Source organism: Heterocephalus glaber, unplaced genomic scaffold, assembly GCF_053883595.1.
Source record: "Heterocephalus glaber isolate CG9 unplaced genomic scaffold, H.glaber_assembly_v1.0 deba00001504, whole genome shotgun sequence".
Lineage (NCBI taxonomy): Eukaryota > Metazoa > Chordata > Mammalia > Rodentia > Bathyergidae > Heterocephalus > Heterocephalus glaber.
In genome coordinates this window covers 58981342-58996190 of record NW_028258324.1, presented here as the reverse complement: position 1 = coordinate 58996190, position 14849 = coordinate 58981342, and the positions used below count along the sequence as shown (strand labels likewise).

General features: G+C 37.9%; 1 protein-coding gene across 12 annotated transcripts in view; it reads right to left on the bottom strand.

The window, feature by feature from the left end:
- Window positions 1-14849, bottom strand: part of Atp11b (ATPase phospholipid transporting 11B (putative)) — a 109329-nt gene that overhangs the window by 12736 nt on the left and 81744 nt on the right. For 8 of the 12 annotated variants that reach the window (XM_087186602.1, XM_021254807.2, XM_021254847.2 and 5 more), the window contains 4 exons: window positions 14320-14458; window positions 12474-12539; window positions 11778-11881; window positions 8496-8661 (listed from right to left, as the gene is read on the bottom strand). In XM_087186602.1, the coding sequence (XP_087042728.1) occupies window positions 8496-8661; window positions 11778-11881; window positions 12474-12539; window positions 14320-14458 (475 nt within the window). Of the gene's footprint in view, window positions 1-2091; window positions 2217-5198; window positions 5285-8495; window positions 8662-11777; window positions 11882-12473; window positions 12540-14319; window positions 14459-14849 lie in introns of all 12 variants that reach the window. The other 4 variants (XM_021254816.2, XM_021254802.2, XM_021254845.2 and 1 more) reach the window with 3 other exon arrangements.

Genomic DNA, 14849 nt, shown 5'->3' with positions numbered 1-14849 from the left:
CAGAGAACACGTAGCCACAGCTGCCAGGAGAACTGGGGTGGAACATTCAGTCTTGTTTTACTCAAGGAAAGGGGAGGGATTCACAGCACTTTGGGAAAAGACTAGTTATAAACACTAGAAAAGAAAAGAAAAGTAAACTAATTATATATAGAGCCTACTTGGTGGCACCAAGAAAATAACTTTTAAGTTACCAAATTTTATTTATTGCTAAACCTCACTCTCTAGCACACTTGCTTCCCAGGAGCAAACACAAGGAGGGCTGCCAAGTAAATGTCCATGGAAGTCAACATGACTATGCATGGCCAGTAAGAATGGTCACAATCCTTACAGAACTTGCCTTCTGAAATAAAGCTAGGCTCACTCTTTTTTTCTTGGTTTTGTTTTTTTGAGACAGGGTCTCACTTCGTAGTTCAGGCTGACCTTGGACTCACTACGTAGCCCCGGCTAGCCCTGCCTCAGCCTCCCCAGTGCTAGGATTACAGGTGTGCACCATGCCAGGCTGGGCTCACTGCTCTTATTTCCATTGTTTTCATATCGATGATGGCAAATACTCAGTTCCTTCTGTAGCTCACTAAATATCTTCCTCAAATCTTATCAATGTTAGATAATTGTCTTACTTTTTTTTAACCTATGCCACTTTATGACATCAAATAAAGTTTTCTTAGGGTTAGATAAGAACTGTAAAACTATTAACTGTATTAGTATGTTTTTCCCTTGAAATTGTTTTATATGCTGGATGCTCAGTGTAAACACCCTGTCTAATCTTAAACAAGTTACTTGGAAAGAAGCCTTAAACTCCAATTATGAAAAAACAAAGAAAACAAGAAAAAAGTCTGGGTTCACCAAAATGTTTTTCTTTTCAACGTGAAATCAAAAGTCATCAAGTATTACATTGAGTAGCAAGCATGGCTGAGGATCACACACTCCCTACAGCAAGTCAGCATTTCCTCCCTGCAAGCCTCCGGAGAGGCTGCTGGAGTTGGCCTGGGTGGCTTCAGAGTGAGGGCTTCTCCAGACCGAGCTCTCTAACTCCCTTCCTCCTTCCCTCCCCCGAGGTACAGCAAACAACAATGTGAAATGCTGAAACCCTGAAAGACAGTTATCCATACTTCCTTACTGTCTTTTCCAGCTTTCTAGAGGTGAGGTGGTTTCTGAATGTGTTGCCTAAACTCAACAATGAAAATAAACCTAAGAATTGTATTAGGTAAATTGGTTTTGATCCTTTGGCTTATCCCTAGTCAGAGGCTAGGCTGGACTCCCTTTATTTTAATGATGTACTTATTCATCTGGTTATGCAAATAACATATGACTAGGAGTTTATAGTTCCGGGAAAGTTGAGTATCAGTATCTGTGAAAATTTAAGTACTCCTAATTTAATGGTGAGGGTAAACGGTATCTGGATAGCTGGTAAGGGAGAACATTCACTTGTCATTCTATACAAAACTAACCATTAGTGGTAGAATTTTTTATTCTACATAATTACTACCTACCAAAATATTCTGCATATCCTAATGAGGTTTAGTAGTGATTACAGTGGATTTCTCAAAAGGGGAACAATGAAGCCATTATCAATTCATATTTTTATTACAGATACAACTATGAAAATTTATTAAAAGAACTAAGTTTGTTAAATATTAATTAACAGAAAATTACTAAATCTAAGCACTCATTTGAGTATTTAGCTCAAGAGGTAGACTTAGATAAGTAACTGTGTATCTACATTAAAATGTATAAAGTAATTCACAACTTCAAAGGGGAAAATGATTTCAGAAATAACAGATTCAGTATATTTTCAAAGGGAGTAATTTCTTGAATGTAAGACAACAGGATGTGAGAATACCTTACTAGGTTAGAATATGAGGTGAAGAATGATTTATTACTGAACTTAAAAGGAAGATTAGTAAGATATTCAGGGATAGACAATATGAAAATGTGAAGACCACAACAAAGGAAAAGAACTAAACCAAAAGAGCGTATGAGACGGGGTGAAGGACACAGTGAAGGAAGTGGACATGTCAGGCCAGCCCCCCGCGGCATGTCCCGGCACGAGAGGCAGCAGGCAAGCCCCGGCAAGGCCCCACGCAGTACTACCTAGTGCGCCAACAACTGTCCTGCTGGCTGCAAGCCTCAGCTAGCAGGTGCCCACTGTCCTCCCCTCTGTGCTGGCATTCAGCAAATTCATATGCTGAGCTGACTGAACCCTTATCTTCTTCCATCTAGAAGAAGAGAAAAGCAACAAATCTCATATTACAGACAGATACTCTCACAGTACCTAGGTTTAGAATCAAAGTAGTAAGTTGGGTCCACAAACTGAAGCACAAATGAACATTTACACAACGGCATGTGGACTGTGACAAACAGGACTAACAGGAGCTTCTTAAGGGGGACACAGGAAAGCACAAAAAGCCATGAATTCTCAGTGCACAAAACTCTTACTAAACACACAGCCAAGTTAAAACCAAGTTTCTGTTACAAAATTCAATTTCTTCTACGAAATCCATTGCCACTAAGATGTAGGCTTCTTACTGCCAAAGTACATCCAATTTCTCATCTCTCATGCTTCTGTCTCAGCAGTCTACTCTTGCTGGATTTCAGCACAGCATAAGTGTCAGACAAATGAACAAGGGGCTTGGATTACTTGTTAACAAAATTAATTTATCTTTAATTTGTGATATATTTTTAATGAAGGTCAATAGTTTTTTTTTTTTTAGTATTTTGGCTAGATACCTAAGGAAGTTTAATCCAAACATGTGCTGTAGCCATCTATTTTTAACCTTTTTTCAGATATGAGATGTTCATTCACATAATAAAAACAGATTTTGCCTCATCTTTGTTTTTCCCATTTTTGGTCTGACCAAAAACTAGTTCTATGCACCGGGGATTGTGCTCAGTGGTTCCACCGCCTGCCTCACAAACGCAAGATCCTGAGTTTGATCCCCAGTATCAAAAAACCCAAAAACCAAAAAAACTAGTTCTATAAAAAATATGACGCTTTCTTACATTAAAAAACAAACAAACAAAACAGTAGAACTCCCTGGTTTCATGAGTATTTTAAGTTTATATGATGTTTACTAACTATAATAAAGGAAAGGAAAATACTCAAAAGGAGCTTTATCAGTCAAAAGGTTCTTAAAAAGTAGTAACCTAATTAAAGATTTGAAAATTCTTTTTTTTTTTTGGTTCCAGGGATTGAACTTAGGACCTTGTGCTTGCAAGGCAGGTGCGGTGCCACTGAGCTAAATCCCTGGCCCTGAAAATTCTTAAAGATATCTGATGGCTACATAACCTTCTTCCTTGTCATAAATAGTTAAGCTACCATGGATGCACCCATGGAATCCCACTGATCACAATTCAGAAACAAGATGCCTTCAGGGGTCACAGGACGCAGCAGCAGGGATGTGTGTAGGCATTTGTCCTCCATGCAGCTGTGAACAAATGGCCACTCACTGCTCATGTGAGTGGCTGTTATTTCTGCTTGGCCTTTGGTTAGGCAAAGAACTTTTTCTTTGCTGTTAAGTTAATAGACATGTTAGGTATGTAAAAATGATCATTTGATAAGTGAAGAACTTGGGAGGCCCAGAAAGGGAACACACTGGGAGTTAGACCACTGGGGTAGTGACAAGTATGACTGGCACTCTCTTCTGGGGTGTGCCACCTGACTGGGGATGGCCAGGAAGGATACTGGCCAGTACGTCCTGATCTCACTGTGATCTTCCAGATGAATGTTAGACCTCTGCATCTGTTACAGTATTAGCTTGGAATCGCTCTGATTTACAATCTCTTTTCCTCATTCTTTTTAGGTCTAGTATTGCTCAAAGAGTGGGCTGATTTAAGTCAACATAATGTGAAAATATGATCTCATAAAAATATTATTCAGGAGGCAAAATGTCATCCTCACTTGACAAAAGAATTGGCCAGTGTTCTTTTAAATAATGAGCTCTCGTTGCCTTAGAGTAAAATAAATGTTAAATAATGTGCGAGATAGCCACTGTTTTCAGAAAATTACCTACTGATACAGTTGTGATGTAGATACTTCGCTCATCCAAAAGTGAAAGCGAATCTTCACATTTGTTTTGTTTAGCACTGGCTTTAAACATGAAATTTTGTTTTCTACTTAAACACCCATTTGTATATTCATCTATAATTATGTACCTTTGTAACTCAAAGTAGAATTTTAAAAAATCTTGACATCAACAAAAAACCCTAGAGATTTGGTAAAACTTTAAAAAGGCTCAAAAATAGAAACTCATAGTATTACACAAAAGGTTAAGTGGTGCCTTGTCAAAGCCATTCATTTGATCAAGTGAATGTAGACAGACCTTAGAGAATAAAAAGTATTAAAAAATACACATGATTAAAATCGGTAAGACACCAACAAGGCAAGAAATTGAAAAGTGCTAAAATAAAAAAATTAATATTACTTTTTTTTTGATACCGGGGATCGAACTGGGGTCCTTGCGCTTGCGCAGCAGGCGGGGAAACCACTGAGCTAAATGCCCAGCCCTTAATATTACTTTTTTTCTTCAAAAATTAAATGGAATTAAACTTAATACATCATTTTGGTATATTATCAAATGTTCTAGGATTTAAGTTTTCATTCCCATCTTTCAAAAGACATCTCTAGACTACTGGTTATTTTTTGTGGAAACTGACAGCACTGATATGTCTGTGGAGATAAAGGTATAAGACATGTAAAACACATTCAATTTATAGATGCAATAAACAGAAGCAGGGATATGAAATGTTCAGGCAGCCATTACAGTGTACAAACACAAACACACACAAGCATTTACCACACAGATAAGGCAAGACAAAAAAATGAGTAACTCTCACTTCCAAGTGCAACTTGAAAGTTTGAATTTTATGCGGATTTTCTGTGGCTTTTATTACTCAACATGCAGTAGCAGTCTTAAATATAAATATGACAAGCAGAAGCATTAGAATTATGCGAGAAGAAAGTTAAGGTATAAAAATATAAAACAAGGCACAGATCTCTGCCCTGTTATGTTGAATTTTCTTCTCAAAGAAGAAATGGAGTTTTATAGGTTTTAACACACATATTAATAAAGGTCAAATTAGTCAGAGACAGAGCTGTGCTGACAAAAATGCCCCACTCTTTATACATGCCTCTGCCCGTCTTTTGGAAATTCATTGACCTTGAGCATGCAGAGAGTAGCGAGGTTCTGCTCCTACTCTACCTAAGTCTGCTCAGCTGATCCCTTGCCCTGGACAAAGGCTGCAGTGCGATGAACTCGTCACTTAAAGCAACTGTGTTGGAGTACATCTATAAGTGGACAGAAAAGGGATGGGACACACAAGTCAGTGAGCGGTATTCATCACCTAGGAGACAGACATAGGACAAGCCCTGTAAATACCCAACATCCGCTCCCTCAGGAGGAGGATATATACATGGTACACATACATGACTGGCATTTGTGGGGTGTTAGCTTTGCCATCAAAACATTTATTATTCTTTTATTTTATTTTTTTTAAATTTTGTGAGACAGGGTCTCACTATGTAGTTCAGGCTGGCCTTGAACTCACTATGTACCCCAGGCTGGCCTGGAACTCACAGTGATCCTCCTGCCTCAGCCTCCCAAGTGCTGGGATTACAGGCGTGCACCACCACGCCCAGCTTATTCTTCATTCTTGACACTACACAATTATTCTGCAGAAAAACAAAGCTCAGAATAAATGCTGACAGCTCTTCTTTTGATAGGAGTTTTCCTGCTATTTTGGTAAACAAGTAATTAACAACTTTCTGGCCATTTCTCCATCATTTGAAACCAGAAGTGACATAGAGACAGAAATAACAATGATTACTGCCTGGAGCAAAGGAATACCATCACATAGAGGATTTGAATAACTGCTTCAATTTAAAAAAAACAAAAACAGGCTCGGGATTTAGCTCAGTGGTTTTGCTGTCTGCTGCATAAGCGCAAGGACCCGAGTTCGATCCCTGGTAAGAAAAAAAAGCTAATGGCAAATTAAAAAACAAAAACAAACAAAAACCCATCCAAAAAACCACCTCTGTAGGCTACATGTGAGTGAAGGTGGAGATTTCCTTCTTAAAGGAAACCATCTACACCTCCTTCTGTCATTTGGAAATTAGTGAGCCAAAAGAGAAGATTATACTACTTTCATAAGCAAATAAAATGTCTGACTTACTGTATACTCTATTTTAATTTATTTCAACTTATGTTAAAAAACAAAATACATATGCACTATTTTTTTTCTTCTTTAAAGGCCTATCTTAAGGTACAAAATATTTCCTGTGTAATCCTTTGAAGACCAGAAGGATGGGGAAGGAGGGCAGGGAGGGGAATATAAAAAGAATTCAGATTTGTCATGTACCTGTGTCAACTCCCCACTATGAATGTAATCATTATGTATTGCAAACATGGATAAAAATAAAAAAACAGGGACTATAGAAAATGTAGTAAGAGCTAATATTATCACTTTTTATATCAGTCAGACATCTTTATGAAAGCTACATAAATTTGCAAATGTTCCACTTACCACAGAATTTGTAAGGATAAATGTAAATTTGATTACTTTTATAAAGGATTACACTTTTAGAGATGTCATTCATTTTTTTGGTCAAATATATAACTACAGGTGAAGAAGGGGAGAAAAATTGCTTTCCATCAAGGTTTAGAAAAAGTATAATAAACAATGTATTAAAATTAGCATTTTTTTACTATATTTCTTTGCTTATTTTTGTTTTTTGAGACAGGGTCTTGTTATCTAATTCAGGCTGGCTTTGAACTGACTACATAGCTCAGGCTAGCCTCGATCTCACTGCATCTTTTTGCCTCAGCCTCCCAAGTGCTGGGATTACAGGTGTGCACCATCATGCCTGGCCTCTTTTGTTATATTTCTCTATTTCTGAAGATTAGAAACAGCAAGATAGACAAATCTCTCTAATATATAAAAGTCTGTCCATACTAATTCAAATATATACACAGGCAGATATAATAAGATTATGCAACACTTTTGTCCCTTTGGAGATGTGTATCACAAGGCAACATCCTCACCTTCATCATACTTATGATTATAACTTTTTTTTTTGGTACCAGGGATAGAACTCAGGAGCTTGCGGTTCTGAGTGAGGCAGGTGGCGGAACCACTGAGCTACATGCCCGGCCCTGATTATAACTTTTTTATCAAGGACCAACTAGGTAACAGGCACAGTGTTAGGAGCTTCACAGTCATTATCTCTTACAAAAATATTAGGTAATGATTATCATTTTGATTTTACACAGGAGGAAACCAAAGCCTAGCAAAATGACTTTGGTCAAGGTCATACACCTTACAAATGGGTCAAACAGCACTGGAATTCAAATCTGTCAGGCTTCACAGGCCTATACTATCTCAATGGTGTCAAAATGTTTATGGACTAGGATTAAAGTACCAGAGCAAATAAACTGGGCGTGGTGGTGCACACCTGTAATCTCAGCATGGGGGAGGCTGAGGCAGGAGGATTGGCAAAAGTTCCAGGCCAGCCTGAGTTACACAGTCAGTTCAAAGCCAACCTGAATTACATAGCGAGACCTTGTCTCAAAAGCAAAACAAAACAAAACACCAAAGCTAAAGAAACAATGCTGACTGACAGGACCAACTTAAATTAAGACCAGAGTACTGCGTAGGAAGCCTAATGCAAATTACTAAATTCTCAGGGACCACTTTTTGTTTGTAGGTAAATATACAACTACATTTCAAAAGCCAAACAAAACAAAAAAACAAACGAAGACCCACCCCCCAAAGTCCTTGAAAAAAAATTAACCTAGGTAAGAACTAGTTGATTAATAAATTCAACATCTACTAGGGCATAAAAGTTGATGAGAATATATTCTTTTGAGTACATATCCAATACTATGGTACAGTTAAAGGACAAATACATACAGATTTCTAGTTCATGTACTAATCAAATATACAAAAACGTCATGGTCAAACAAATAGCTATAATTTCTTGAGCACCTACTACGTGTTTAAATATTCTTTCATTTAACACTACAAAAAACAGAAAAAGAAAAAGACATCTGTCAGTGCTGCAAAATGGCAGAGCTAGGATCTGAAGTGAGATCTATCAGTCCCTCAAATCATATTCTTAAGCATTATGCAATTTAATATTTATTAATTTAAATATTTAATGAGAATGTATTTTGTGAAAATCTATTCTGTAAAAAATAATAATTTATTTCAGATTCTTTTGTTAAATCTGGAGCTTTATCAATAACATAATTTTTTGGTACGGGGATCAAACTCAGGACTTTGTGGTTACAAGGCAGGCGCTGGCACTACTGAACTAAATCCCTGGCCCCAATAACAACATAATTTTTAAAAATTAGAGTATTGGTAGCCAAAATGTTTATATTGCAAAATATTTTACACAGGGATGGGTAGTTTCCTATTTTCAGACATAAGCAAATTATAATCAGTTATTGATTACTAAAACTCCTAATGAAAAGTTACAGAGTATAAAAAGTGCTTACCTGTGCCTTTTCAGTACTTGTAGGATGGAGGTGTCGGCCAAATACCTTCTTCACAATGTCAAGAAATAGACATGTAACAACCATAAGAGTTATGGCAAACCAAGTAGAACCACTTGATAGGAGCTGAATAAATACAAAGTACATATTCTGGGAGCTCAAGAATGGCCTATAGAGAAAGACAGTGGGCTAAATAACAGTGAAAACTAAAAAGACTTAAGTCAAGATATCATGGAAACTTACTATATTTGAGAGTAATAATTTTTTTTGGCGCACGGGGGTGGGGTGGGGGGTGGTTTACCAGGGATTGAACTTGGGACCTTGTGCCTGGCAAAGCAGGCGGTGGTACCCCTGGGCTAAATCCCCGGCCTTGAGAGTAGTAATTTTAAGAGTACTACAGAAAAATGGTTTAAATTGAAAATTAGCATAACCTGGTTGAACAGCTAATAAGGCAAGATAGACATTAATTGTTAAACATAAAAACCCAATTTAATTATTTTTCATAAAAATTGAAGCACTCGACTAGATAACCCTACCTATCAAAACAATGTAGTGATATAGACTGAAGAGACCAAGAAAAGAAATGGTGTATAATAAAATATTTTTTTACTGATTGATCAGTTAAAAAACTTTAAAAGACTGATTATGTAAATGTTAGGCTGAAAGCTTTATTCAGAGGCTCTTCTTTTTTTAAAATTTTATTTATATATTAATTCGTACATTTTAGGTATACAATTACATTTATCATTGGGTGCTTGTACCTGAACATGATGTATCTCAGTTCTTATTTTTTTCCCCATTACCTATGGGCCCTTCACCACCTCCACCCTTCCGTATTTACACAGACTTTGTTTCCATTTTTTTTTCTTTCTCATAATTTTTCCTTTCCTTTCTTCCCTTTCCCCTTCCCCTCCCGCCACCCCTCCACCTTTGGACCTTTTCCTACTTCAAATCAGAGGCTCTTCTTTAAACCCTATTTAAAATAAACGCACTCACAGCAGCCGGGGCAGCCTCTGCCCCTGCCCTCCACTGTGCACAGCCTGGCCACCCCACCACTGCACTGGGCGGAGTCCAGAGAGGCAGGTGTCTGGGAGCCAGGGACGTGGCTGTGACCTCACAGCAGAGCTGCTCCTCTGGCGAGCTTTCCATCCCAACCTTTCTTCCCATCTGATCCCTTCTGTTGGCCTAGGCCTGGGTAGGCTGCAGTCAACACCTAAGAGGCTGGGGGTCAGGAGTGAGACCTGTGCCTGCCTCTCCACCTGTCCTACTCCTCTCATCTGTGCACTCAAGACCTGGGCGGTGCTCCGGCCTATCCAGACAGCCGCTCTACCAATGAAGCAGGTATGGCTGGCAGGTCACAGGGAGCTCCTTTAGAATCTGCCTGTGAGGTGTGAGGTGTGTGTGGCTCTAGCTAGGTATCAATACTTGCTGGGCTGGAAAATGCCCCACAAGAGGGCTCAAGAGGTGCTGCCCTGGGGTAGGAGTTGAGGTCAGTAGTTGAGCACTTGCCTATATCCATGAGGCCCTGGGTTCAATCTGTGGCACCCCCCCACCTCCCAAAAAGGCACTGTCCTTGTAGAATGGGATGTGCTGGTGTTCCTTCGGTGCACCAGGGGAGAGGCTGCCGTGGACTCTGCTCTGCCCAGGCTCTTGGCCCTGTGGACCACCCCAGCCACAGATCCCGATGACCCTGGGGGCCTGCAGCAGTATTATTTAGGGGGTTTTTGGTATCTATCATTTCCAAAGAGTACTGGGAAATATAGAAACAAACAGAAAAAAGAGGAGGATTACAGATGAACAATATGCACAGGGGGCATCTTTATGATACTACACAGAAGCTAATGATTAGTCAAAGATTTTGCCCGATAAAAGGATCAAAGGCATAACAGGCAAATGTAATATAAATTCTCCAAGAGAGAGACATTAGTTGTCTGTCTAGCACTTACTGAAGAACCATGGGAGAAACATGAATCTTTTTTTTTTTTTTCCAGTACTGGGGATTGAATACAGGATTTTCACAATAAGCTACATCCTCAGCCCTATTTTTTGGTTTGTTTTTTGAGACAGGGTCTTGCTATATAGTTCAGGCTGGATTGGAACTCACTATGTAGTCCAGGCTGGCATCAGAACTTGCAGTGATCCTCCTGCCTCAGCCTCCTGAGTGCTGAGATTAAAGGTGTGAGCCACTATGCCCAGCAATTCCAACCCCATTCTTATTTTTTTTATTTAGAGACAGGTCTTGTTGAGTGCTAAATTGCTCAGGCTGGGTTGGAACTTTTGATTTTCCTGTCTCAGCCTCCCACAGTGCTGGGATTATCAGCATACACCACCACATGCACATGAGAAGCATGAATTTCCACCTATTAGAGTAGATTAGTACTTGACTACACTACTGAAATATACAATAGTATATTTTGAGAGACATTAACTCAATAATCAAAATTTAATGGTTATATGGGATATATTTTAGTGCATATATGAATAACTAATTTAGAAGTAATATGATTATTCTAAAGAACACCGATTATGATTACTTTTTTACCTTTGTGACCCTGAGGCTCAGTTCCCACATAGGAAAAATAACAGTAAGATTACTATTATTATTTTTTGAGACAGGGTCTCACTATGTAGCTCAGGCTGGCCTTGAACTCACCAGCAGCCCAGGCTGGCCTCAAAACTTGTGGGGATCTTCCTGCCTCAGTCTCCTGAATGCTGGGATTACAGGCATGCACCACCACGCCCCGGCAAGAGGCAAGAATAAGATTATTGTAATGAGTTAATTATTGTCTTATATAAAATGTACAGAATGTAGCAGGTATTCAAGAAACGTTAAATTTATTTTTTTCTCCCTACACATCAGTAAGATCAATGGAAACAAAGAACTTATTAGGATAGAATCTCAAAATTATTCTGAACAGAATCTGTTCATACTGTATAACACAATAAATGTTTACTACATTTAAATCAATATAATTAAAATATAAGCTAGGTGTGGTGGTGTATGTCTGTAATCCCAGCACTTGGGAGGCTGAGGCAGGAGGATCACTACAAGTTTGAGGCCAGCCTGAGCTACATAGTGAGTTCAAGGCCAGCCTGAACTACATAGTGGGACCCTATCTCAAATAACAATAGCCGGGGATTTAGCTCAGTGGTTCCGTGGTGCCTGCCACGCAAGCCAAGCGAAATGCAATGTCGTCCCGAGTTTGACCCCTGATACCAAAAACAAACAAACAAACAACAAAAAAACCAAAAACAACAATAACAAAAATACATGTATTTACTCACCAGAGAATCCCACTATAAAATAAAGAAAATATAAAATAAAATATAATAGATCCCCATGTAACAAGATGGTTGATCCAAGTCCAAAAATGAGTTTCCAAAGCCATCTAAAAGAAAAAAATTTAAAATGTCTCAAATATAAAATAACAAAGCTTTATCCACTTAGATAAAGCTCAACAATAAAACATTAATTATAAGTATCTAAGAGTGTAATGAAAAGGCCCTAGTAGGAAACTATCATTTCACATTTACAGTATTTTTCTTCTGTGAGGAAGCAGCATTGAAATTTCACAGGATGACTGTATTTCAGTTCTATGGCTTAAAACAGGGCTGGGGACTTAGCTCAGTGGTTCTGCCGCCTTCCTCACAAGCTCAAGTCCCAAATTCGATCCTCGGTACCAAAAAAGGCAAAAAACAAAAAAACATAGCTTAAAACAAATTGTGTTGTTCTGTATCATACACAAAGAAGCAGAATTTCAGTGAGTTTTAACTGACCATAAAAATCAACCAAAGCTTTCCAAAACAATGAATTTAAAGACTTTTCTGATAAAAATTTAAATGAATTATTAAAATAGTAATTGGAAAGTATTCACTGCTGAAAAAGGGAAAATACTTATCTATGGCTAAAGAAATGAAAGAAGTTAACTATTAATTATACACACACAAACTATGTCTACATTTCTAATTTTAGTACCATACCTTTGCTGTGACTGTAATAACCATGACTGTGAAGACCAAAGTGCCAAATGTCCAGTTTCCAAACATCTAAACAGAAAGAACAGACTATTACATTATGTGTTAAATCAGGTACAAGGCAAAGTTATTTCATTCTCTATTGAAAATCTTTTTTTTTTTTTTTTTTTGGCGGTAGTGGGGATTGAACTCAGGAGCTCACACATGCTAGGCCAGTGCTGTGCTACTGAGCCACACCCGCAGCCCTGAAAATCATTTTAATTATTCAAGCCAGTTACATATCTGTGACGATATTAATAAAGTTAAAAGAGTATGAGAGAAGCATTATTGTGCTTATTATTATGATGTACAATATTCCTTTGGGCAGTATCTTTAGACTTGAAATCCAAAGATGGGTTTGCAGTTACATGGCAGAGAATTTTTAGTTAGAATGCTACAGTCATTAGTGAGTGCTTTATTCCTGTCATTCTGTAAAACTGTAACGAAAGTGTGTAAACACAATTACTGTTTGAAAAATTTCCAACCAGAAGTTATAGTTGATCACTTGGCATAGTATTTCTAGACAACATATGCAGAGCAGGAAAAAAGAAACTTAAACTTATTGGTTCTCTGAACAGGTAAAACTTTATATTCTTTTTTTTTTTGGTACCGGGGACTGAACTCGGGACCTTGCACTTTAATTACAAATCTTATGTCTATGTCTTCAAACATATTTTGTAAAATACAAGTCTGACCAGTTCAAAAGGGAAACCAAGGGCCGGGGATTTAGCTCAGTGGCGCCACTCCTGCCTCGCAAGTGCAAGGTCCTGAGTTCGATCCCCAGTATCGAAAAAACAAAACAAAACACAAAAACGGAAACCCAAGGTAATAAGCATTTCCGGTCCACCACAGTACACTGCTGTCATTCCCTTCCCTCCCCATCTAGCTAAGCCTGGAAAAAGATGCCTTGTTCTGCCCAGGGTCCCCAACATGAGCACTACAGTCAGGATACAGTGAGACCACGCACCGTTTAGTATGCTTTCCTAATGTCACATTTAAAAAACGTGGTCATACTTAAACAGTATTTTATGACATCCTTAGAACTGCTAGTGCAATCAGAGTACAGTAACACTCCTGAGGTAAGCAAACAAAACCATCAGCAAACAAACACTAAGTCCTCATTTCTCATCTGAAAAATCAGGGCAATTAAACCCTTCCAAGAGGATTATTGTGAAGATTAATGGGCACGGGGCACATAAAAGCTCCTGCACAAGGGCCTGGGATTTAGCTCAGTGGTTCTGCTGCTTGCCTCACAAGCACAAGGACCCGACTTCGATCCCTGGTACAAAAATAAATGAATAAATAAATAAATATATAAAATAACAATTAGAATGTATAAAGGTACAGATGAGGCTTAGCTATCCATCTAATGTTGCCAGGGATTTAGCTTAGTGGTTTCGCCGCCTGCTGCACAAGCGCAAGGACCAGAGTTTGATCCTCGGTACCAAAAAAAAAAAAAAAAAGCTCCTGCACAAGAATAAGCACTAAATAAACAGTATCTGTTATTAAAACACCCTGAGATGAACAGCATGCAGGGGTAATAATATATCTCCTGTATGAATGCATTTTTGAATAGCAAAATTGTCTACTGAGTTTCATTTTAAAATTACACTGTATTACCTTCATGTTTTAATTTTCATTTGTCGGAAACTTCATTATGTGAAAATATTAAAATCTTTTTATGTTTTCACTTTTAATGTCTGAACTTTTATGATTTAAATTGAATTTTACTTTTATTTTCCATGACAAAAAATTATCAAAAACCAAACCAAATCAAAACATTGACAAGCATTCTGTAAAAATCTATATTTACCTGGCCATTTCCAAGAAGAGATGTATCTTTCCCCATCAGAAAATAGGATCCAAAAAAGAAAATAAAGGCATGACTGAAACCCAGGATAGTCCAATAAAGAAACGTTTTAATGCTTAAGAGATGGTTTTTACTAATATCCCTGTAAATTAAAAATAAAAAAGATAAAAAGGAACACATTAGGAATCATTTTTTACCTATTAAACAATTATGATACTTTTATTTAAAAAACAAGGTGGTTTGAACTTAAGATGTCCTGAAAATATTAGCAGAAAGAATAAACTCACATTTACATGGTTCTACTTCTAATAAAACAGACCTATGTAACAACTGTAGCTAACTCCAATACACTTTATTTGATAAATATAGGCACAATACTTCAGTTCAACAGTGAAAAGCTGACTTCTCAGTATTACAATCTGTTGACATTCAGCCATTCTGCCATGATAGTCTCTTTTTAGAGAGCTTATCCCAGTTGGGTTCAGCAGTGACTCCTAAGTAACTTCATTTTCAACAGTAGCCACTGTGGAGGA